The sequence below is a fragment of the Heptranchias perlo genome, chromosome 10, assembly GCF_035084215.1.
Source record: "Heptranchias perlo isolate sHepPer1 chromosome 10, sHepPer1.hap1, whole genome shotgun sequence".
NCBI classification, from domain to species: Eukaryota; Metazoa; Chordata; class Chondrichthyes; order Hexanchiformes; family Hexanchidae; genus Heptranchias; species Heptranchias perlo.
In genome coordinates, this window is record NC_090334.1 from 52465518 (window position 1) to 52491189 (window position 25672).

At 41.7% G+C, this 25672-nt stretch overlaps 1 protein-coding gene across 3 annotated transcripts in view; it reads left to right on the forward strand.

The window, feature by feature from the left end:
* The window catches only part of cdc42bpb (CDC42 binding protein kinase beta (DMPK-like)), a 202896-nt gene that overhangs the window by 150179 nt on the left and 27045 nt on the right, over positions 1–25672 (forward strand). For 2 of the 3 annotated variants that reach the window (XM_067991769.1, XM_067991767.1), the window contains exons 16-22: positions 1349–1454; positions 2526–2650; positions 3063–3168; positions 4049–4197; positions 10170–10267; positions 10418–10497; positions 11101–11151. In XM_067991769.1, the coding sequence (XP_067847870.1) occupies positions 1349–1454; positions 2526–2650; positions 3063–3168; positions 4049–4197; positions 10170–10267; positions 10418–10497; positions 11101–11151 (715 nt within the window). The remainder of the gene's footprint in view (positions 1–1348; positions 1455–2525; positions 2651–3062; positions 3169–4048; positions 4198–10169; positions 10268–10417; positions 10498–11100; positions 11152–25672) is intronic. The other variant, XM_067991768.1, reaches the window with a different exon arrangement.

The window sequence follows — 25672 nt, forward strand, 5'->3', positions numbered from 1 at the left end:
GCAATATATAGAGAATCCAGTCAAAAATGTCACTTTAAAATTTGAAGCTGTACTTGTGAAAAGTTTATAAATAATGCATTAAAGAAAAGTTTCCATTTTTGCTGTTATAGTAATTTCCTATTTTTTGGTTTCACAAATCTGAACAAGTTCAAACCCAAGTGTCTGTAATATACACTTAGTTTTGAGAATATTCAAAAATTGATTGGACAAACATTAATTTAGTATTACAGAAGACACTCTGGGTGGGGGGGGGGCCGGAATTTTAACCCAATGAACGGGTGGGAGGGTAAAACCTTTTTTTTTAAACATTTAACACCAGACCCTGACCCCAACCTGCCCACTTTTGGTTTTAATGGAGGCGGGTCAAGGAGCAGGCGACCAACCCGCTCTCAGGAAGCGGGTTGGTCAGTAAAATCTCTTAAGGAGATTGCAGGGCTGCATTTTGACAGTTTTTTTTTATTTTCAGCACCTGCCCCCCCCCCCCCCCCCCCCCCCCCACGATCTGCAGCCTCTTCCCCCGCCCCGACGACCCGCGGCCTCCTCTTTCCCCCCCCTCGCGGCCTCTTCGTTCCCCCCCCCCCACGACCCACGGCCTCTTCGTTCCCGCGGCCTCTTCATCCCCCCCCCCCCCCACAACGACCCGCGGCCTCTTCGTTTCCCCCCCCCTCCTCCCCGATCTCTGAACCCCCGATGACTCTTCCGGTGACCAACCTTCTAAGACTTACCTGCTGACGTCTACTCCCTGGTTGTTCTCCCATCGGACTGACGGCCAGCCTGTTATTCTGGCATCTGGCTGGCCTGTTGGGCGGGAAACTTGCAAAAAAAATGAAATGCATCAAAATCGTAAGGACGTCCAGGAAACCTCTGCTTCCGGATTTCCCGTCAGGGATTATCTTCCCCTCTTCCCGGCTCCCTGTTAAAATTTACCCCTAGATGTTAGGTCTGTAAATGTTTTGGATTAAATCATTACATTTACTACAGTCTTCACATTTATTTAATTATTAATCCATCTCTGTACTTGGTTGTTTGGAAGCAATTCATTTACTTGATATCTATGCAAATATTAAGATAAATGCTTTTAGGATTTCAAAAATTGCATTGCTGTCTTTGTATATAGTTTGGATAAGTAAGCAACTTGCCTAACACACTTAACCCTAGGTTAAATCCCAACAAGCGTGTCACTGTGATGTCTTTGGGTGTAACTGCCTGTTGCAAATCATCTATATTGCTGGACATTGTAGTGCAACATCCGAAAAGGCCCACATAAAGTATAATTGAGCAAATAAATTGGCAATTTATAGTATGATTTTTAAAAGAATGCTGAATACTTCTAGTTTATTGTGTACAGGCACAATGAGATGGAGGAAACTCTGGGTGAACTGAAAAAGAAGTATGAATGTGAGCGAAACATGCTTATTGAAGAGAACAAGAAATTTTCAGTTGAGAATGATCGAGTAAGTCACTTACATCACCGTTGATATTTATTTTGTTATTATTGTCATGTTTTTGAAATCTGTTACGGTAAATGTTTTTATCAAAAATGTATGTAATTACCCATACATTCATTTTTGATGCATAGATTTGGAAGACCAGGTTGGACAGGAGTCCATTTTGGGTAGGCACCTAGTAATTTAATGTTGTGAAATAAGTAAGTGTATCAAAAAACATCAGTAACTTCATAGGTTTTCTAACACTGCCTATTGCTGCTGACCCATTTTTATTGCATGGCCAGAGCCAGTTGATGGCCTCTGGGAATGTAGCTGCAGCCTTGAAGAGAGACATGGCAGTGCAAGAATAGGCCTGATACCAAGGAATGAATCAAAAGATCTAATCTAATCCAATTAGGATCAGTTGTATCAGTTCTATACTGTTGTAGAAGTTCTAAATCCCAGGGAAAACAAATATCAATCTGTTTACAGTACATATGTGTACTGGACATGCATAAAAAATGCCTGTAATAAATGACAGATTAATTCTATTAAACAATACAATAGCAGCTTGATCCAATTGCATGTTGTAAGAACTGTACTGTTCTTAGCTGTTTACCTGAAAATGTTTATGGGATTAAAAACAAAGACTCTACATTTATTTAAAAAACTCTGCTTTTGTCAACTACCTGTTTATCATAATTACTGATAAAGAACAAGTTAGTTAATCTCGGCCACTCCATTTGATCTTGATGGTCCTGGGCTTGCGATATGAAAATCAGCCTTGGTTCCCGCTCCTGATTGTTATTCAGTACTACCTGCTGGGAAGTGCACATGTGTGGGCTTTGGATGAGGACATTGAGGCATTTATATATTATAAAAGTTTTAAATATACTCTTGATTGTTACAAACTCATGGACTAGCAGATTACTAGGCATTTAATCTAATCGAGTTTTTGAGCTCCTATGATAATTGGGCTTTTGCTTTGACTAGAAAAAGTTTTGCTTCAATGCAAATTTGTAATAAAATTCACAAAAACAGTACACGTGAAAATATTTGTGTACTCCCAATTTATAAATTATAGCTTTTGATTTTCAGATGTGTTCATTTGTGGACAAGCTTACAGCACAGAACAGACGACTTGAAGATGAATTGCAGGACCTTGCAGCCAGAAAAGAGTCAGTGGCTCATTGGGAAGCTCAAATTGCAGAGATCATACAGTGGTGTGTATTAGTATTCATTTTAAAGTAGAACTGTTCTGTTACCACTGCTGCAGATATCTATGTGTTTGTGTTTCCTATAATGTCTGTAAATTCTGTTCGTATTCTTTGTGTATTCATTATAAGTTATTATATAACGAGGAGACTTTCTCTTAATTTGTACACGTGTAAATATGACTGCTGCTACTTAGTAGTACTTTGTATTTTCAAGTGCTTTATAGTACTGTTTCCTGGTTAATCAGGGACCCATTTTAAATTCGGATGGCTAATTATAAAGCTATAAAAACTAGAATTTCGAGCAAATGTTTATGGATAAAATCTTTGTTATATAGTTTAAATTGGGATGGAGGATTACGTCTGTCATACTATGGGTAATTAAGGAGCTTCAAATCCTGTTTATATTTTACATTGTTAGGGTAAGCGATGAGAAGGATGCAAGAGGATACTTGCAGGCCCTGGCATCCAAGATGACAGAAGAACTTGAATCACTGCGCAATTCCAGTCTAGGTTCAAGAACACTGGTATGATTAATAGTCATTTACTCTGATTTAAATGAGCCCTGATCATTATAAGTAACATTATATCAACCTTTCATTTTGTTTTTGCTGAAGAAAGAATGTTAGTCTTTCAACAAATTAATGAATGTAATTTGTATTAGAAATATTAATTCACTGTCTTGTGAAAATCTTCTAAGGTGTAGAAAAGTATAGGTTCTTTGCTGAAACACCATTTATGGGCCAATAATCGCGCACAGAAGAAAAGTGGTGAATGTACCTTTCTACATCTAATAAAGTTTTGCCTGTAATTAATCTGTGGATTTACTTGATCATCAAATCATCAAGAAAACAATTTTATGAAATATCGATATATTGCTTTGTGCCTATAGTTCTTGGTAAACTTAAAGGTTAAATCTCTAATCCTATATAATGCAAATACATGATAGCATAAAATGTTTCTGTAGAAAATAGCATATTATAATAATTACTTACCATCTAAAACCTGAGGGAAATGTGCTGAGATTTTGTTTCTGCATTATTGATAATGGAGTAACAAAAGAAATTCAGCAATATACAAAACTGTATTGGCATTTAATTATTGGAGAGCCTCACCATCAGTGCCCCTTTTAGGAATCTGTTGTAAATATAATTGTTATTGTATTTAAGAAGTGAGCACTGATGCCCATCATCATAGCTTAGAATTTACTGAGTCCAATAATATGAGAAGCTAAATTAGCATCAGAAAATGCCATCATTCGAGATGATTATTAACACAGGGTGTTTCAAAGATGTGTTAATTCAACTCCCTCACACTTTTGGGACTGGTAGCTTTTCCCAAGCCAATAATGTCATTCAGACAAACTGTTATGTTAATTTCCTACATCTTATCGTTTTACTCTTCCAGGATCCGCTGTGGAAAGTGAGACGCAGCGCAAAATTGGATATGTCGGCTAGATTAGAGCTACAGTCAGCTCTTGAAGCAGAAATACGTGCTAAGCAGTTAGTACAGGAAGAGCTAAGTAGAGTGAAAGCTACTAACATGGCATTTGAAAGGTATGATTTTCATTAGCAAACTTGTTCCTGGTGCTGGATTTATGGTACATGTATTCAATAGCACTGCTAGTCATCTCCCATGGCATTGCTCACAGAATTGAATAGGCCTCCACAGTTGTCACGTTTGACCACTCAGTAATCTAGTCTCCATAAATCAGAAGAATTACATGAGATGTTCATAAACCCAGCCCCAGACTTCTACAGGTTGCCTGTAACTACTTGTTAAACGTTCAACTTGAACTTTTACATGTTTAAAGTTATTTTACCGTAAACTTTCAGTTACAACTTTTGAATAGTCAACTTAGTTAAATTTCTAGTTTTTGGTATGAAACTGTTATGCTTTCGGTATTTTAATGGAATATATAAATCTGATTTGTACAAGGCAATGGTTAGGTCACAGTTAGAATACTGAGAAATTCTGGGACCCTATTATAGAAAAGAAATTGAAGGCATACATTCACCAGGATAATACCAGGGATGAGAAACTACAGTTATGAGAAGAGACTTGAGATACTGAGATTTCCACTGGAACAGGGAAGTTAAGATGAAATTTAGTGGGTGTATTTCAGATTATGAAGGGTTTTGATGGGGTGAATAGGACTATTTGCTCTGACTAGGGAGTCAGTGATCGGGGGTCTTCAGTAGAAAATTGTCACCTGTGAATGAGGAGAGAGGTTAGGAGAAACTTATTTACTTTGAGATGTAGCGAAGCATTCCATGCTTTTAACAAGGAGCAATTGCAGCAGAGATCGTTGTACTTTTAAGGGAAGAATAGATAAACATTTGAAACAGAGGAAGATGCAGGACAATGGGAAGAGTGCAGGTTAGTGGGATTAATTTGGGATTGCTCCAACAAAGAGCCGGCACAGGTGCAGTGGGCCAAATGGTCTCCTGTGCTGTAAACTTCCATGATTAGTGCCTGCTAACCGTGTGATTGAAAGTACCATATGATTAACACAGACAAATTGGAAAGCAAATAGTCTTACAGACATACAAGTTGTTATTTTTTTTATTCGTTCATGGGATGTGGGCGTTGCTGGTGAGGCCGGCATTTATTGCCCATCCCTAATTGCCCTTGAGAAGGTGGTGGTGAGCCGCCTTCTTGAACCGCTGCAGTCCGTGTTGTGAAGGTTCTCCCACAGTGCTGTTAGGAAGAGAGTTCCAGGATTTTGACCCAGCGACGATGAAGGAACGGCGATATATTTCCAAGTCGGGATGGTGTGTGACTTGGAGGGGAACATTCAGGTGGTGTTGTTCCCATGTACCTGCTGCTCTTGTCCTTCCAGGTGGTGGAGGTCGTGGGTTTGGGAGGTGCTGTCGAAGAAGCCTTGGCGAGTTGCTGCAGTGCATCCTGTGGATGGTACACTCTGCAGACACACTGCACCGGTGGTGAAGGGAGTGAATGTTTAGGGTGGTGGATGGGGTGCCAACCAAGCGGGATGCTTCTTGAGTGTTGGAGCTGCACTCGTCCAGGCAAGTGGAGAGTATTCCATCACACTCCTGACTTGTGCCTTGTAGATGGTGGAAAGGCTTAGGGGAGTCAGGAGGTGAGTCACTCGCCGCAGAATACCCAGCCTCTGACCTGCTCTTGTAGCCACAGTATTTATATGGCTGGTCCAGTTAAGGTTCTAGTCAATGGTGACCCTCAGGATGTTGATGGTGGGGGATTCGGCGATGGTAATGTCGTTGAATGTCAAGGGGAGGTGGTCATTGCCTGGCACTTGTCTGGCGCGAATGTTACTTGCCACTTATCAGCCCAAGCCTGGATGTTGTCCAGGTCTTGCTGCATGCGGGCTCGGACTGCTTCATTATCTGAGGGGTTGCGAATGGAACTGAACACTGTGCAATCATCAGCGAACATCCCCATTTCTGACCCTATGATAGAGGGAAGGTCATTGATGAAGCAGCTGAAGATGGTTGGGCCTAGGACACTGCCTTGAGGAACTCCTGCAGCAATGTCCTGGGGCTGAGATGATTGGCCTCCAACAACCACTACCATCTTCCTTTGTGCTGGATATGACTCCAGCCACTGGAGAGTTTTCCCCCCGATTCCCATTGACTTCAATTTTACTAGGGCTCCTTGGTGCTACACTCGATCAAATGCTGCCTTGATGTCAAGGGCAGTCACTCTCTCCTCACCTGCAAGAGTGCTGCATTGCCAGAGCATGCTCTCCTTCAGATGAGCCATTAAACAGAAACCTGGGGCTCGATTTTACCAGGCCTGCGGGTTTCCGGCGGGTTGGGTTTCGGGAGCGTGGTCAACATGCTCGGTGAAATTAGTGGGTTGCCCGCGCGATCGTAGCAGGCAACACACTAATAGGAATCAATTACCTGCTCCTCCGGGGTCCACGCTGCTGGTCTGCGCGTCGGGCGGGCTGCGCATGCGCAGTACGATCTGTCAGCTGGAGGCGCTCTATTTAAAGGGGCAGTCCTCCACTGACAGATGCTGCAACCAATGGAACAAAATACAGCATGGAGCAGCCCAGGGGGAAGGCTGCTCCCAGTTTAATGATGCCTCACCCCAGGTATCATCAGATGGGGTGAGGAGGAGGGCGAAGACAGAGATCTTGCACCCGGCGGGTGGGAGGAAGCGGCCAGCCCCTGCCACCAAGAAGGCCTGGCTCGAGGTGGCAGAGGAGGTCACCTGCGCAACCAACATATCGCCCACCTGCATACAGTGCAGGAGGCGCTGCAATGACCTCAGTAGGTCAGCCACAGTGAGAACACGAAGTCTTTCCCCTACACTCCATCTGCCACAACACTGCCCCAACCCCACATCTCCTTCGGCACTGCCAACACTACCCTGTCACATCACCCCTCATACCCACTCAAACCCCATCCTCATCTTACCTCCACCTACTCACCTCGCCAGTACTCATCCTGCCACTAACACGCGACCCAATCCTCATACAATCTCATGGCTCTATCCCATACTCACCCTCTCGTGCATCTCCCTCATGGCCAGCCTCACTCAACCTGCCACCACCTGTGCTGCAGCCACAGGGCATGCATCACATATGTGCAGTAGGCAGCGTAAGGCAAATGTTTCGTGAGCATGAAGGGGGTGCACAAGGGTGTCGGAGGGTTTGCCATGGGTGTTACCTATATTGAATTTCAGAGCAACAAACAGCACACATTATATTGGCACCACCACTGCCATGTCTCTGCGAATCCTGTCTGTTGTGTCCAATAATGCCCGCTCCTGGGTATCACTATGAGGACCCACCACTGATGCCACCCATCGTGTTACTGCAGAGTAGGTGCAGGTGTATTTGCAGGGCTCTTCCGCACAGACGACTGAGAGACATCCGAGGTGTAGCCGGCTGCACCCTGGAAGGATGCGGAGGAGAAGTTGTGGAGGGCAGTGGTGACTTTGACAGCGACAGGTAAGCAGTTGGTGCTGGGGCCAGCCAGGAGCAGCTCGGCATGAAAGAGGCTGCAGATCTCCACGACTACATGTCGAGCGAATCTGCGCCTCCGTGTGCACTGCTGCTCGGAGAGGTCCGGGGAGCTGCGCCTCGGTCTGTGGACCCTGTGGCGAGGGTAGTGCCCTCTGCGATGTGTCTCTCTCTGCGGTAGCCCTCCCTCCTGCTGTGCAGGTGGGCGTGCAACAACACCGTGTTGGGGGGCTCCACGTCTCTGCGGCGGACAGCGTGGACTGCGAGGCTGCTGGGGCTGGTCATGCTGTTCGTCCTCCGAGGGTGTCCACGCACCACCCATCTGGCAGGTGTTGGTCTGAGGGGTTGTGCAGGGTAGGTGGGTGGTTCCTCGGACTGGGGCTGCAGTTTCGTGTCGGTCTGTCCTCTGGCTTGGCGGGGGGCAGGGGTTGCCCTATGTGACGCGGTGGCCTCCTGCGTGGGTGAGGGCTCTCCCCCGTGGGGTGCACCTTGGCACCTGCCACAGGCTGCTGGCTGCAACACGCCTGGTTGGAGAGAGACCGTTTCCCCCAGTGTGGGAAACACTCTGCGAAGCAGGTGAAATCCCACACTTCCTCTTTTGACAGCTGATTCAGCTCATTAACTGACCTCAACAAGCAAGGTAAGTACTCTCAAGTGGAACCCCGCTGGCTTTAATTGCCTGCGGGATTCCCACCAGCGGGGGCCACGCACGCAGCCCCGCACGTCATCGGGGAACCCGGAAGTGGTCGGGATCGCGGTGCGATCCAGTCACGTGACCGCATATCGGGATTTTCGGGGCCCCCCCGCTGGAAACCCGCAGGAAACCCGACCCTAAAATTGAGCCCCTTGTCTTCCCTCAACCAGTACCACCAATAGCAGATTAACTGGTAATTCATGTCATTTGCTGTTTGTGAAATCTTGCTGTATTCAGATTGGCTGCTGCATTTGCCCACATAACAATAGTGAATGTTTTTGAAAAATTAGTTCATTGCATAGGCAGTGTTTTGAGATGTCTTGGGAATGTGATGAGGTACTATATAAATGCAAGTTCTTTGTTATTCAGAGTTTATTTGAAGTTTACTGTTTCTGGTTAATGTTTCTCAAATTACATGGATGTTGTCTTAGAAGTTTCTGAAATGTCTTGTTTAATGACTCCATTGAATTTGGAAAGTGCCATGCATATTTTCAGTAGTCTTCAGTACCATTAATAATACTTTCTTCCCAGGTCCATGGATATTCTTTGCCCTGTGGCAGATGACCAGAATCCTGAAAATGTAGAACACCATGTCAGATTAGAACCTTTTTTCTACTCCCACTTCATGTCCCTCCATAACCTTATCTTGGAGACAATCAGCAAGGCAGCGGAGAGCAAATGCACATTATTTTTGAATGTACAGTTCAGTAGAAAAAGAAGGGAACATTCATGAAAATTGTGGCTTAACAAAATCAAGCGGTGTTTTAACAAAAAAAACTTAAGAGCGCACAATAGAGAAAATTGCCACAACCTTATTTGGACCTGTGCACATACAGCTTCCAATCCTCCTTAATTAAGGTGAATTAACGGACTGATGGGCAGTATTTTCAAGATTCACACAACATTGTGCACTTTTTTTAGACTGTGGTTTTCAGGTCTTGGATTACATATTGAATTGAGGGCCCCATCTGTCTACTCAGGTGAATATTAAAGATCTCATGGCACTATTCAAAGAAGAGCTGGGCATTCTTGTAGTGTCCTGTCCAACATTCCACCCTCAACCATCACCACCAAAAACAGATTTACTGGTCACTCATCTCATTATGGTTTGTGGGATCTTATTACGCACATTATAGCTACTGCATTTTGCTGCAGAAGTCATTGCACTACATAGTAATTCATTTTATATGACAGTAATTTGTTGCATATGATGCATTTTGGGATATTTCAAAGTGCTCTGGCAAGCCTTCGTTCTTAGTATTCTATTTTTTGGCACTACTTTTAATTCTTTTTTTGTATATCTCGTCTGAAGACTTTCTTGCATTCCAGTTTAAACCTGCTTCCTTGTTAGACTCAATATGAAGCCATGGTCCAGTACTGAATTTTGTCTCCACTGTCCCCTTCCAGAAAGGCATAAAAATAATCAAATTCCTTCAGCTGTGAGAAACAGCAAGGAATCACTGCTACTTTTCAGGTAAACAAGAAGGTAATACTGAAAAATCTAGTACAGCCTCTAAACAGAAATTGCCATCTTTACTTTTATGCCACCACCTTTCAGCTTTATTCATGCTTCCACTTGTGAGGAAATGTTAGTCTTTCACGTAGGATTGTAACCCTTTCAAGTCAATATCATCTAAACCTGTGTGAAAATATTAGTTTATGGCAGTATATTTCAGGGTGGAATATACATTAGGATATTAAGGCTCCTCAGTCAAAAATATATTTTTGCACCTTCTTGGTGAGGATTGGAAGGTCTATACACCCTTCCCCTTCTGACTTTGTAACTGGTGTTTAAAAATATTGAATGTTAAAATCTTTCAATTGAATTCATCTTAGTGTATTGCATTCTGTCTGTATCATGAAAACTTCTCTTATTATAGTAAACAGAGGGAGGCGGATGCCAGGAATCAACAATTTGTGGAAGAGATACAGAATTTAAAGAAAGAATTGGAAGAAAGCAGAGCCAGAACAGAAAAAGGTTAGTGACATCTGCAGCTTGGAACAGTTTTACTATGAGCTGTAAATGCAGCTATAAACCGTTTAAAACAAATCTGTAAAATCGGTATGGCTAGTTTTTTTTTAAAAGAAAGCTGTTTTTCATATTTCTACCTTTCCTTTTTCTTTAAAGGTCTCAAACTCCCAGATTTTCAAGATTCAATTTTTGACTACTTTAACACCTCTCCAATTCCACATGACTTGGGATTTAAAGTAAGTGCTCATTATATAGTGATAAATTCAAACTCTAGGATTCTTTTATCTGCATTGGTTTGCAAATTTCCTTTGAACTGGGAGGATATTATAAAAGTATCTTGTGTAAAGTAGGACAGAAAAAAAATTGTCTGAGGTAGATAGTCTTACCACATCTATACAGAATGCCTTTTCTGATCTTTTAAAGCAAATTGTCACAGGTTTTGGACAAAAATCAGATATGTTGAAAAGATGTAAAATTCAGTAAGCAAACACCTGTTAGATATCCAGAGAATAGTGTACTTACTGATTTTTGTGACTTGCTCATTCAGTTCACATTCCATTTTTCAATGGTATAGTCCTTCACAATCTACATTTAGCACTTTTAAAAAAAATTGAAGTAGTTGTACACTTTGTGGCATTGCATCATGCTGATTCCAGACATCTTTTTAGAAACTTTAAAGCATTTGGTCTTATTTAATAGAATGTAGGTCTTCCTTTAAACAAAATTGGTTATACCCAAATGCAGCAGTCTCTTTGTGAGAGATGGTGTCCTGATTAATACCTTTTAATTTGCAAAAGGGAATTCACTAAGTGTATTTTTCTCATATCTGTTGCACAAAGGGCTCTGTTTCTTCCTCGTCTACATCATCTCTCCTAGCATTTTGGGAAGAAGTAAGTTTCTGTGCGTGCTTTGTCACCCTAACCTGTTACCACTTGCATAATCTGACCCTCTGAGCTTCCTTATTCCATGTTAATCACTTCTGCTGTAGCTTGACATGAAACTTCCTGTACTTATTCTGTTACTAGTGCTAATGTTTGAAAATTGCTGGTGTTCAAAACATTAAAATAAGCAAGTCATATTTCACAATGACCAGTTACCATAGTGATTGCACTTGAAAAAAATAGAATTATCCGTTACGCATATTATAATGCAATTCAACAGTCTACTAAACATATAGATTGGCATTTTTGAAAAGGTTTGTGTTTAATTGCAATACCAATTTAGAGAATTAACCACACACAGGAGTTCAAATAAAATTGGACATATCCTTTGGATTGCTGCTTAGTCATTATACATGATGGTTTCAATTCGTCTAATCAATTCATTTTGTCATATATCTTAAGCAAAGATTCAGATGTCTTGCACTGTTAACTAGTAAAGATCAAACATTTTTTTAGTACTTAGTCCTCAATTCCTATTTCCTGGTTCCAATAAGGGCTTTACAGGCACTTATTTGAACTCCTGAGCTTGCAAAAACATAACCGTTTTGACATTTAGTGTGCCTATAATTAATTTGCATCCTAGAGTGTTGGGATTTACTGAAACAAGGCGATGTGCCGTTCACTCGCTCCTGTCTAAAATATTGTTTTAATGTACTGTTTCATTGATTCTTCTTGTTTTGCTGCCTGCCCTTTTCAAACTTGATGTCTTCCATCAAGCCCTGCTTTATAAAGAACAGACATGTAAGAAAATATTTTACCATACCTGACAGCATCCTTTCTTTAGTCAGTTGTAAGTAAAGGTTTAAGAATAAATTGCGATTGACTTAGAGCCCCCTTCTGTTGTAATTTGTTAGGAAGACCCCTTAAGATGAATACACTCCTCCTCATTACAACATGTTCCTTAGATGAAAGGGTTTTGTGTGTGATAGTAAAGTGTGCCCTCTAATGAAAGTGTCTAAAATACAACCTGAAACAGTTAAGAGCCAAGGTCTAGTAGCCATACAACAGGGAGCAGAATAACAATAATATAATTAGATTGGTTGGGGTGGGGGGTTACTGGCTATGTTATGCCAGCCCTGTACTACAAAATGTAGAGCATTTTGAAATATAATTACTAAAGAAGTGAATGCATGTGATGGCACACTTTTATGGTGGAGCATAAAGAAAACGCTGCTTCAGAGTTATTCTGCCTTAAAATATCTTATCTTATTGCTTGTCTTCATTGATATTTCCTTTTAACAATATCATTAAATTGGTTTAAGAGTGCAACAAAATTTATAATGAGTACTTTAGCTGTCTTTTCACTAACTTCAAAATTGCAAATTGCCAAGAAACAGCTAAGAATAAGTAGACAGGTTGTTCATAGTTTGCTGTGGATTTTAAATTGTGAAATACAATATGAGAAGTTGTAATTGGAAAGTTATTTCTTATCTAAAATCCAACTTTGTTTAGTTTGGTAAATAATGCCTCATTTATTCATGGGTCAGTAAAATAATGCTACCTCATGAGATAGTCCCAATGGGTAAGTGAATCACATAATATGGCATTAAGTTATTCAAAACTTTAAAGGACCAGGCTCCATCCCTGCTCTGCACTGACCTGGCTCGCAAACAGAACGAAAGTGAAGGTGCCATAGGGGCTTCAGTGTGCTAAGCTAAGGAGGAGAAAAATCAGTGAGGGTTCCTGCTTCTGATCGCACTTTATTTTTTATTTTTTCACTGGATGTGAGCAACTCTTGCAATTCATTGACTCCTGCCTGAAGTGTGCTTGTGTGAACACCAGATGAATAGAGGAAAAGATTGAGCTGTGATAGTTCCCAATAACCTTTTGACACACAGGGCTCAATTTTTAAATGGAACCGGGAAGGGGGCGGGAGGGAGGGAGGGGGTCAATAATGGGTTTCCCGGACGTCCTTATGATTTTGACGTAAGGACATTTTTTTTTGTCAGTTTCCCGTCCGACTGACTGGCTGATTGACAGGCTGGTCTCAGTCGAACAGGAGACCAGCCAGGGAGAGGACGTCTGCAGGCAAGTCTTTGTTTGCAAAGTAGGGGGGGTGGGGTGTGCAAGGGGCACGGGTGGGCATAGGTGGACGATGGGATCGGGGTCAGTCATGTGGGGGCGGGATCAGGAGTCATCGCAGGGGTCCGCGATTGTTGAGGGGGAGGGTCGGATCGGGATTGGGGGTTGGGAGTCCGCGATCGGGGGGAGTGGGGTCGGTGCAAGTAGGCCTGTTGAGCCTGGGGGAAGCACTCCTGCTCCTCCGGGCTCTCAAGCTGTGCCTTTCTAGGCACTTACCTGCAGTCTCAGGCCTTCTCACCCCCCTTCACGAAGCATAAAACAAAAGGCCCGGGAATCCCAGCCCCCCGGGGTTGAAATGGGGAATTAGTTAAAAAGGTTTTAAGGCCCGACCCGCCTCCTGGGAGCAGGTTGGCCCCCCCCCCCCCCCTCGTCCCGCCCCCGTAAAAACCGAAAATGGGCAGGTGGAGGCGGGTTGGGGACAGGTCTGAAATGGTGGCAATTTTCAATGCCCCCCTGTCCCCAACCCACCTATTTTTTACTTTTAAAATTGAGCCCGTGGTGTTTAGGTTTGGACACAAGACCTGCTTGGGTATTGCCTCCACCTGGGATAGCATGCCTAACATGAGTCACCAGGAAAAAGAGAGTAAGAGGGAGGAAGAAAATAATTTAAGAATAAACTACCTCATCTTGGCAAGATTTCAATAGCTGTAGCTAGTGGTGCTGCAGTTACCTCAAACTGCTGAGTGCCACAGTGTATGCGCATTATGTATGTGGTTCTGTATTTACAGTGTTGCTCAAAGTTTTGTAAGAGAGTTCAACAGCTAGTGCTTTATTCTGCCTCTTGCATGGCGAATCAACATGACTGAAAAGTTGCCATGAGTGAGTCGGCCTCACACTGATACACAGCTAGAGTGTTTTCAACGCATTATGGTGCATGTTTGTTTCTGTGCCAATCTGCCAATTCTAAACAACACAACGCTACATCAACCCAGGCTGCCTGCTTGGGTGGATCTTAATAGAAGTAACCAACTGAATTGTAGAGTTTCTTGGGTGCTACAGTTTTCATATCAAGCACGATTTGGTACAGAAACAAGGCATCAAAAAGTTAGAGACTAGAATGGATCACTGCATATTCAGCAAGTATGATGGCTAAACTATTTTGACACTGGTGCCGTACTGGTGTTTGTTTTGTAACAAAGGGTAAACCAAGTGCTAAAGCAAAGATACGCACAGGCCACATTAGTAGGTTCTAGTTTACCATGAATTACAATTTGCATGAGAGAGAATTTCGGGCAAGTCAAACTTCACTTTTTCCTAGCAACTGGCTTGGCATCATTAGAAATCTAAGAGCAGCTTTTCTGCCTCCACTCTGCCAGGGAAGGGTATATGTTGAGAGGGGAACATACACTCACGACAGGAGAAGAGGAGAATGGTAGCATTGGTTGTATTGTGCAGATGAGGGGGGATTGGCTTGACAAAATGCCAATTTCATTTTAATAAGTACTTTGATAGTTGCACAATTTCTACTCCGTGCTGTCTTGTGCATTATGTAAGTCTCTGCTATCTCGCATATAGAGGAAACTGCACATGGAAGAGATTTAAGGTAATTTATCCCACCAGGTTGCTTGTATAATTCACAAGCAACTAAATTTGATTCATTGGAAGAATAAAAATTGTATTGAAACACTTCATTGTCTAGTATTGCTTATACTGTAAGTGTATTTTGATTTGAAAGGAGTGGATTATTCAAACTATAGGTAGAGGTCAGGTAAGTGACATCATAGTAAAAGTAAAATTTATCACATAGGAACATAAATCATGGAGGTGTTATCTTCATATTGGTTTAAATGCCATTTCATGTAGATTGTTTCAAAAGACCTCTTTGTAAGAGAGGGGGAGCACTAACCCACTGCCCTAGACTATAATGAATTTTCAGCTGTGTTGGAGTGGGGAGGTGCTGAACAGGTATGTTCCCCCATAGTGGGAGGATTGGGAAATTGCCTTGGGTTATTCTAACACTTCCTTGCTGTCAGTTTCAGTGCAGGTCACTATCTATCCCCTCAGCCAGGGATGGTGCTTGGCACAGAAGGACTAATGGAAGGGGAAGAAAGCAAATCTCTCCATCCTTCAATCAAATGCAATTTTCATTGTGTGTGCTTAGCATATTATTGTTTCTAAAATACACTTCCTAAATTATTTTCAACCAAATGTTTACACTAGCCAAATTGTATTGTTGCTAGATATTTTTGGGATCAGCTATATTTTTGTGCTCTTCACTCCTGTCCGTTCTTTTGCCATTGTAGTATGCAGTTTTATTTATTTTTTTGTTGTATGGATTTTTTAATGAAAATATAAATATAAATAACAAAGCTTTTATACAAGCAGTTTTTCAAGGTTCTTAGCTCCTGAGGCATTTTATTCATTAATGTATTTTATACAATAAATCTGACATCTTGAGCAAATGATAAAACATAAAAGTAATTTCAATTGAATTGTCCTCTGATGTTTCACAAGATACGGTTGAGAAAGGCATGGATGTAAGGGAACTTGGGGAAATAAATAGTGATGTCTTGAAGAGTGTACATATTACAGAGAGGGAGGTGCTGGAAGTCTTAACGCGCATCAAGGTAGATAAATCTCCGGGACCTGATGAAATGTATCCCAGGACGTTATGGGAGGTTAGGGAGGAAATTGTGGGTCCCCTAGCAGAGATATTTGAATCATCGACAGCTACAGGTGAGGTGCCTGAAGATTGGAGGGTAGCAAATGTTGTGCCTTTGTTTAAGAAGGGCGGCAGGGAAAAGCCTGGGAACTACAGACCAGTGAGCCTGACATCTGTAGTGGGTAAGTTGTTAGAGGGTGTTCTGAGAGACAGGATCTACAGGCATTTGGAGAGGCAGGGACTGATTAGGAACAGTCAACATGGTTTTGTGAGAGGAAAATCATGTCTCACGAATTTGATTGAGTTTTTGGAAGGGGTAACCAAGAAGATAGATGAGGGCTGTGCAGTAGACGTGGTCTACATGGACTTTAGCAAAGCCTTTGACAAGGTACCGCATGGTAGGTTGTTACATAAGGTTAAACCTCACGGGATCCAAGGTGAGGTAGCCAATTGGATACAAAATTGGCTTGACGACAGAAGACAGAGGGTGGTTGTAGAGGGTTGTTTTTCAAACTGGAGGCCTGTGACCAGCGGTGTGCCTCAGGGATCGGTGCTGGGTCCGCTGTTGTTTGTTACTAATATTAATGATTTGGATGAGAATTTAGGAGGCATGGTTAGTAAGTTTGCAGATGACACCAAGATTGGTGGCATTGTGGACAGTGAAGAAGGTTATCTAGGATTGCAGCAGGATCTTGATAACTTGGGTCAGTGGGCCGATGAATGGCAGATGGAGTTTAATTTAGATAAATGTGAGGTGATGCATTTTGGTAGATCGAATCGGGCCAGGACCTACTCCGTTAATGGTAGGGTGTTGGTGAGAGTTATAGAACAAAGAGATCTAGGAATACAGGTTCATAGCTCCTTGAAAGTGGAGTCACAGGTGGATAGGGTGGTGAAGAAGGCATTCGGCATGCTTGGTTTCATTGGTCAGAACATTGAATACAGGAGTTGGGATGTCTTGTTGAATTTGTACAAGACATTAGTAAGGCCACACTTGGAATACTGTGTACAGTTCTGGTCACCCTATTATAGAAAGGATATTATTAAACTAGAAAGAGTGCAGAAAAGATTTACTAGGATGCTACCGGGACTTGATGGTTTGACTTATAGGGAGAGGTTAGATGGACTGGGACTTTTTTCCCTGGAGAGTAGGAGGTTTCGGGATGATCTTATAGAAGTCTATAAAATAATGAGGGGCATAGATAAGGTAGATAGTCAAAATCTTTTCCCAAAGGTAGGGGAGTCTATAACGAGGGGGCATAGATTTAAGGTGAGAGGGGAGAGATACAAAAGGGTCCAGAGGGGCAATTTTTTCACTCAAAGGGTGGTGAGTGTCTGGAACGAGCTGCCAGAGGCAGTAGTAGAGGCGAGTACAATTTTGTCTTTTAAAAAGCATTTGGACAGTTACATGGGTAAGAAGGGTATCGAGGGATATGGGCCAAGTGCAGGCAATTGGGACTAGCTTAGTGGTATAAACTGGGCGACATGGACATGTTGGGCCGAAGGGCCTGTTTCCATGTTGTAAACTTCTATGATTCTATACTTTCACACTCTATTTTCAGCATAAGACAGCTGCTTCTTTCCTCACTGTTCTACCCAAAACGAAGCACATGTCTGATAACTAGACATGCAGCCATCAGCTATTCTCAGTATTTTTTAAAAATCCCACAAGGAAACCACAAGAAACATTTATTAGTCAATGCCAAAACCATGGGTTACACGCACCAAAAATGGCAAATGATCTGAAACAAGGCTATGAAAACTAACTAGTAGCTACATTAAAGTAATTGACACACCAGGGAGTTACTTCAGGGAAATAGATAATACAATAGCAACCAACAATTACTGAACTGTATAACACTACAAAATCCACTGCCAGAACGGCTGACAAAGACCTATAAAATGGATGCTCTTGAATGCTTACTATTGTAGCCAAATGGACATTCAAAAGAAATTTTAAAATGAAATATATGAAAATCATAAATATCGAAACAAGTTGCCAGTGAAGTCCCACAGGGATTGGTTCTGTTGCTGTTCATAATTTTTATAAATGGCTTGGAGGACAGAATATTGTCCCAAGTGCCTACGTTTGCAGTTGACACTAAATTGGGTGCACTGACCAATAATGCTGACCATTATGCAGTAATCCAAAGGAACCCACACAGGCTTGGTCAATGGGTGGATCAGTGGCAAATGGAATTCAAGACAGAAAAGTGTGAGATTTTAAGACTAGATAAAGGAAGCAAGATTATGAAGTCTTATTATAATATCCAAGCAGGAAAGCGATCTGGGTTTTTTTGTGGATATTTTGTTAAAACCATTGGTCTCGTGTTCACAGGTGGTCAAGAAAGCAAATAAAATGATGAGATGTATACGTCGGAGTGTGATTTACAAGTCAAAGTGATGCTGAAATTATATCTCACGAGGCCACATCTGGAGTACTGTGTTCAGTTTTGGTCTTCATGATGCAAGAAAGATGTAGAATTGTTGAAAGCAGTCTAAAGAAGGACTATGAGGCTGATTCCCAAACTTGAAGACTGAATTATGAGGAAAGATTGTTCATCCCGAGACTTCATGAATAGGAGGAGGATGATGAGGACTTCTTTAAGATTTTCTCGGATGTAGAGAAATTAGATCCAGGAAAGTTCTTTTGGGTGTAAGATTTGAGGGCTAAATGATGCTGCTTAAAATTGAGGGCGCCAAAGGAACAATGTAATTTTAATACCTCTTATATTCATACTGGCTCCTGATCCAGTAACCAAAATGTAATTTTATTTTCTTAAGATTGCATGAATTCTCCTTTTTGCACAATTATGGTATCTCTAAGAACCTAAATGCATGCGCACAGTATGTATGCATAGTGATATGCAGAACATTATACTTCCATGACAACATATCTAATATTGCTGTTAACCAAGTTTATTGAGAAAGATTTATAAAACTAAAGATTAGTTGAGTTGAATTAAAGTAAAACGAGTTAGGTCTATTTGCACAGAATTGGCCATTACTATTCCTAGTACAAACTAGTACAATGGCTAGTACAAACTAGTTCAAGAACAAGTGAGAGGGAAAAGCGTAGAGCAGCGGAAAGAAAGTGTACTTTAGGCACGACAGATAAAATAAAAACTAGAAGGCGTAAGGCGATTAACCCAGCATCAAAGCTGTGGCAGGGGGTTGGGAACCTGAGCAGGGAGACAGAGGAAAGCGTGTCAGGAAGGGACAGAAGGTATGGAGTAAAAGGTATAAAGTGTTAAAGGAAAAAGCAGGAACTAAGTGTCACAAAACATATTTGAAAGTTCTTTATCTGAATGCACGTAGCATTCGTAACAAAATGGACGAGTTAATGGCACAAATAACTACGTATGGGTATGATCTTGTGGCCATTACAGAAACATGGCTGCAGAGTGACAACGACTGGGAATTAAATATGCCAGGGTATTTAACAATCAGGAAGGACAGGCAGGAAGGAAGGGGAGGTGGGGTGGCTATGTTAATAAAGGAAGGAATCACTAATACAGAGAAATGATATTGGGACAAAGGATCAGGATAATGAAACAGTTTGGGTAGAGATAAGGAACAATAAGGGGAAAAAAACACTAGTGGGCCTCCTAATAGTTGCAACTCTGCTGGAAGAAGTATTAATCAGGAAATAGTCGGGGCATGTAATAAGGGAACAGCTATAATTATGGGGGATTTTAACTATCATATTAACTGGACAAATCAAATTGGGCAGGGCAGCCTTGAGGAAGAGTTTATTGAGTTATTAGGGATGGATTTCTTGAGCAGTATGTAACTGATCCTACAAGAGGGCAAGCAACCTTGGACCTGGTCCTGTGTAATGAGCCAGGATTAATTAATTAATGTCCTAGTTAAGAATCCCCTTGGAATGAGTGACCATAACATGGTTACATTCCATATCCAATTAGAGGGTGAGAAGGTTGGTTCTCAAACAAGCGTTCTGAGCTTGAATAAAGGAGACTATGATGGTATGAGAGCGGAATTGATTAAAGTAGACTGGGAAAATAGATTAAAGGGTAAGACGGTACATGAGCAGTGGTATTTCATTCAAGGAGTTATTTTACAACGTTCAAAAAATATATATTCCACTGAGGAAAAAAGGGTGTAAAAGAAATGACAGCCATCCGTGGCGAAGTAAAGAAATTAAGAATAGTATCCGACTAAAAACAAGGACATATAAGGTAGCCAAACTTAGTGGAAGGATAGAAGATTGGGAAGTCTTCAAAAGACAGCAAAAAGTAACTAAAGGATTGATTAAGAAAGGGAAGATAGATTATGAAAATAAATTAGCAAAAAATATAAAAACAGATAGCAAGAGTTTCTACAGTTATATAAAAAGAAAAAGGGTGGCTAAGGCAAACTTAGGTCCCTTAGAGGATGAGACCGGGAAATTAATGGTGGGAAACATGGAGATGGCAAAAATGCTGAACAAATATTTTGTTTCAGTCTTTACGGTAGAGGACACTAAGAATATCCCAACACTGGACAAACAGGGGGCTCTGGGGGGGGGGGGGGGAGGAGCTAAATACGATTAAAATCACTAAGGAATTGGTACTCAGTAAATTAATGGGACTCAAGGCGGATAAACCCCCTGGACCTGATGGCTTACATCCTAGGGTCTTGAGGGAAGTGGCAGTAGGGATTGTGAATGCTTTGGTAATAATTTTCCAAAATTCTCTAGACTCGGCAAAGGTCCCGGCAGATTGGAAAACTGCTAATGTAACACCCTTATTTAAAAAGGGTAGTAGGCAGAAGGCTGGAAATTATAAACCAGTTAGCCTAACATCTGTGGTGGGTAAAATTTTGGAGTCTATTATTAAGGAGACAGTAGCGGACCATTTGGATAAACATAATTTAATAGGACAAAGTCAGCATGGCTTTACGAAGGGGAAGTCACGTCTGACAAATTCGCTTGAGTTCTTTGAGGACATAACGTACAGGGTGGATAAAGGGGAACCAGTGGACGTAGTGTATTTAGACTTCCAGAAGGCATTCGACAAGGTGCCACATAAAAGATTATTGCTCAAGATAAAGAATCACTGGATTGGGGGTAATATTCTGGCATGGGTGGAGGATTGGTTATCTAACAGGAAGCAGAGAGTTGGGATAAATGGTTCATTCTCGGACTGGCAACCAGTAGCCAGTGGTGTTCCGCAGGGGTCGGTGCTGGGTCCCCAACTCTTTACAATCTATATTAACGATTTGGAGGAGGGGACCGAATGTAACATATCAAAGTTTGCAGATGATACAAAGATGGGAGGGAAAGTGGAGAGTGAGGAGGACATAAAAAACCTACAGGGGGATATAGACAGGCTGGGTGAGTGGGCGGAGATTTGGCAGATGCAATACAATATTGGAAAATGTGAGGTTATGCACTTTGGCAGGAAAAATCAGAGAGCAAGTTATTATCTTAATGGCGAGAAACTGGAAAGTACTGCAGTACAAAGGGATCTGAGGGTCCTAGTGCAAGAAAATCAAAAAGTTAGTATGCAGGTGCAGCAGGTGATCAAGAAGGCCAACGGAATGTTGGCTTTTATTGTTAGGGGGATAGAATATAAAAACAGGGAGGTAATGCTGCAGTTATATAAGGTATTGGTGAGACCACACCTGGAATACTGCATACAGTTTTGGTGTCCATACGTAAGAAAAGACATACTTGCTCTCGAGGCAGTACAAAGAAGGTTCACTCGGTTAATCCCGGGGATGAGGGGGCGGACATACGAGGAGAGGTTGAGTAGATTGGGACTCTACTCATTGGAGTTCAGAAGAATGAGAGGCGATCTTATTGAAACATATAAGATTGTGAAGCGGCTTGATCGGGTGGATGCGGTGAGGATGTTCCCAAGGATGGGTGAAACTAGAACTAGGGGGCATAATCTTAGAATAAGGGGCTGCTCTTTCAAAACTGAAATGAGGAGAAACTTCTTCACTCAGAGGGTGGTAGGTCTGTGGAATTTGCTGCCCCAGGAAGCTGTGGAAGCTATATCATTAAATTTAAAACAGAAATCGACAGTTTCCTAGAAGTAAAGGGAATTAGGGGTTACAGGGAGCGGGCAGGAAATTGGACATGAATTTAGATTTGAGGTTAGGATCAGATCAGCCATGATCTTATTGAATGGCGGAGCAGGCTCGAGGGGCCGATTGGCCTACTCCTATTTCTTATGTTCTTATGTTCCTTTATATTTTAAGATTCTGGAAATAGTAACTGATGTAAAACTAAGTCACAATTCTAAATAAGAAAAAGAAAATCCTTAAATGATGAAACAAAATTGTGGCTATCAAGAGAATATTGAGAATTCTAGGGTACAGATACAGACCATAGTTCATTCAAGGATTTATATTATTACACTTCTGAATGAATGCTAATATAAATCAACCCCTGAAGGTTCAAGTTAAGAGTGCACAGTTAACCACATTTCTTGATCAGTTCATGCAAGTGCAGTTCCATAAATGTTCAATTTATTCTGGCACCAACTCCACTGTGAATTGGGCACAGGAGACATAAAAAGAAGTAAAGCCAAAGGTGTGCACAGTACAAGAACTCAACAAAAGACCCCGTCAACATACACAAATTATACTGTGACACCTGACAAGATAAATCTATGTTATAATTAGACAACAAACAAAGAGAATGACCAGGACAAAATGTGATTCATAAAGACCAAACAAGATAGGATAACTACCCAAAGTCACGATAAACAACTTAAAAATCCCAACATACAAAAAAACAACTATTCTTTCAATATGCAATCTGGTGCACACAAACTTACCATAAATCTAATCTATCTCTAATTAAATCAGATATTAACAAAAATATAACCTGCTGCTTCAAACTGCACCATACTATCTATGTTAGAGTGGAGGAATGATGTGGAGATGCCGGTGATGGACTGGGGTTGACAAATGTAAAGAATCTTACAACACCAGGTTATAGTCCAACAGTTTTATTTGAAAATCACAAGCTTTCGGAGATTATCTCCTTCGTCAGGTGAGTGAGTGGGATTCCTTGAACGTTTCGCATTTATAGTCAGAGAACAATACCTGGTGATTACAGATAATCTTTCCAACTGCCACTTGTCAAGGCAATCAAAGTGTTCAGACAGATAGATGTTACCTACAGGACCACCGAATATACAAACGGCCAGAACAAAAGACAGAGAGGAAGAGGGAGAAACATCCGAAAGGAAGAGAAAGACAGAGAATGACCCGTTGTATTAAAAACAGATAACTTTTATTCGCTGATGGGGTTACGTGTAGCGTGACATGAACCCAAGATCCCGGTTGAGGCCGTCCTCATGGGTGCGGAACTTGGCTATCAATTTCTGCTCGACGACTTTGCGTTGTCGTGTGTCTCGAAGGTCGCCTTGGAGAACGCTTACCCGAAGATCGGTGGCTGAATGTCCTTGACTGCTGAAGTGTTCCCCGACTGGGAGGAAACCCTCCTGTCTGGCGATTGTTGCGCGGTGTCCGTTCATCCGTTATCGCAGTGTCTGCATGGTCTCGCCAATGTACCATGCTCCATCAATGTCCACAAACTAGAAGTTGTTTTGTTGATTGAAGTAGAGGAGAGATAAGACTCTTCTTGCCAGCAAAAAGGAACAAAGGAAGCTATTACATTAAAACAAAGACATGCAAACACATCCTTCATGTGCTGCCAAACTCGGCTCATTGCTTCACTAAAGCTACCTGGTTCCTAGTCTTCTGAAAATCTGAACACAATGCCGTGTATTAATACTGCATAGTTCTCTACTTTCCCTTTTGAGAAAAGTTGGCAAGCTGAGTATTTTATAAGTCAAATACCAATTTTGGAAAGATTTGTTGAACGCCTTCCTGTATATTATCTCACCTGTACCAAATAATACCGAAGAATTCTTTTTAACCTAATGCCTTGCAAAAAATGGAGGACGCTTACAGTTTGGGACTTTTTCCAACACTCTTATTGTGTTCACAAAAAAGCAGTTTCAGTAAGCAAACCAAGTCTTCAATGAACTGACACCTGTACCTTATTTACACCTGAATAGGATAACATGCCACAGGACTATTACCCCTTAGCCACATTATTTTGCACTCAGCAATATGGGATGCCCACCATATTTCTCCTGTCTAATCTGAAAGGTGGTAAATACTACACTGTCAGATCATTACATTCAGATGAAAACTAATAGGTTTATTTACAAATAAGGTATTCTGAAGCAAGACAATAGAACCACAAGGGGATAAAATAATCTTTTCTGGAAATTATTTTTAAACTGTTCATATGATCAGACTTTGGATGAAAGTTTATCATAGACCTTTAACAGCGCATAACTATACGTGGGCAATGACATATGCCACAGCATGCAAGCGTCAATTGCAGAAATTGAACTAAAGATACTGAAAAGAATCTACAGTATATTGAGTGTACGCTTACTGTTTGAAGTTGTTTTTGCTTGGAAAAAAAATCAAATTATCTGCTAATTCAAACTAAGCAATTCAAATAAAATAGCTGTTATTCTGGCATGGTTTCAATTCAAATGAACAGATAGTTTAAATTAAGTAACTTCAAATTAAGTAACTTCAAATTAAGAAGAGTGGACTATATTCCAAACCAAAAGGCATCTGAATAAAGAACTATGAATCAATCAAATTTAAGCTGGCAGATGTTTGAATTCCATGTTACAGTGTCAGCTGTGGCTCACTCCCATCTCTGAATCAGAAGGTTGTGGGTTCAAGTCCCAATCCAGAAATTTAAACACATAATTTGGCTGACACTTCAATGCAGTACTGAAGCAACGCTGCAATGTTGGAGATGCTGTCTTTCGGATGAGAGGTTAAACCAAGTCTGCTCTTGGGGGGGGGGGGACGTAAAAGATCCCACGGTACTATTCAAAGAGTGTCTCCTGGTGTACTGGCCAACGTTTATCCTTTAACCAACACTTAAAACAGATGATCTGGTCGTTTATTTCATTGCTGTGTGAAAATTGGCTGCCGCGTTTGCCGCAATGCAGCACTTCTAAAGTAGTTCGTTGGTATGGGATGTCCTACGGTCGTGAAAGGTGCTATATAAATGCAGGTATTTTTTAATGAGCAAGACAGCTATTAGCCAGAACTTGCTAATGTTTTATACAATGCATATTTTGAATGTTTCCTAGCACAATGCCCCCTTGATGGTTCAGCCATTTAGGATGTAATGCATTTGACTACAAAATCACATACTTAGGCACTTACCAGCAATTAAAGCCATTCTTCTGTCTGATTGACATGGTTTGAAACCAACAAATAAAAGGACCAATAATTTGATTAGCATTTTTTTTTATTCGTTCATGGGATGTGGGTGTCGCTGGCGAGGCCGGCATTTTATTGCCCATCCCTAATTGGCCTTGAGAAGGTGGTGGTGAACCGCCGCCTTGAACCGTTGCAGTCCATGTGGTGAAGGTTCTCCCACAGTGCTGTTAGGAAGGGAGTTCCAGGATTTTGACCCAGTGACGATGAAGGAACGGTGATATATTTCCAAGTCGGGATGGTGTGTGACTTGGAGGGGAACGTGCAGGTGGTGTTGTTCCCATGTACCTGCTACTCTTGTCCTTCCAGGTGGTAGAGGTTGCGGGTTTGGGAGGTGCTGTCGAAGAAGCCTTGGCGAGTTGCTGCAGTGCATCCTGTGGATGGTACACACTGCAGCCACTGTGCGCCGGTGGTGAAGGGAGTGAATGTTTAGGGTGGTGGATGGGGTGCCAATCAAGCAGGCTGCTTTGTCCTGGATGGTGTCGAGCTTCTTGAGTGGTCCAGACA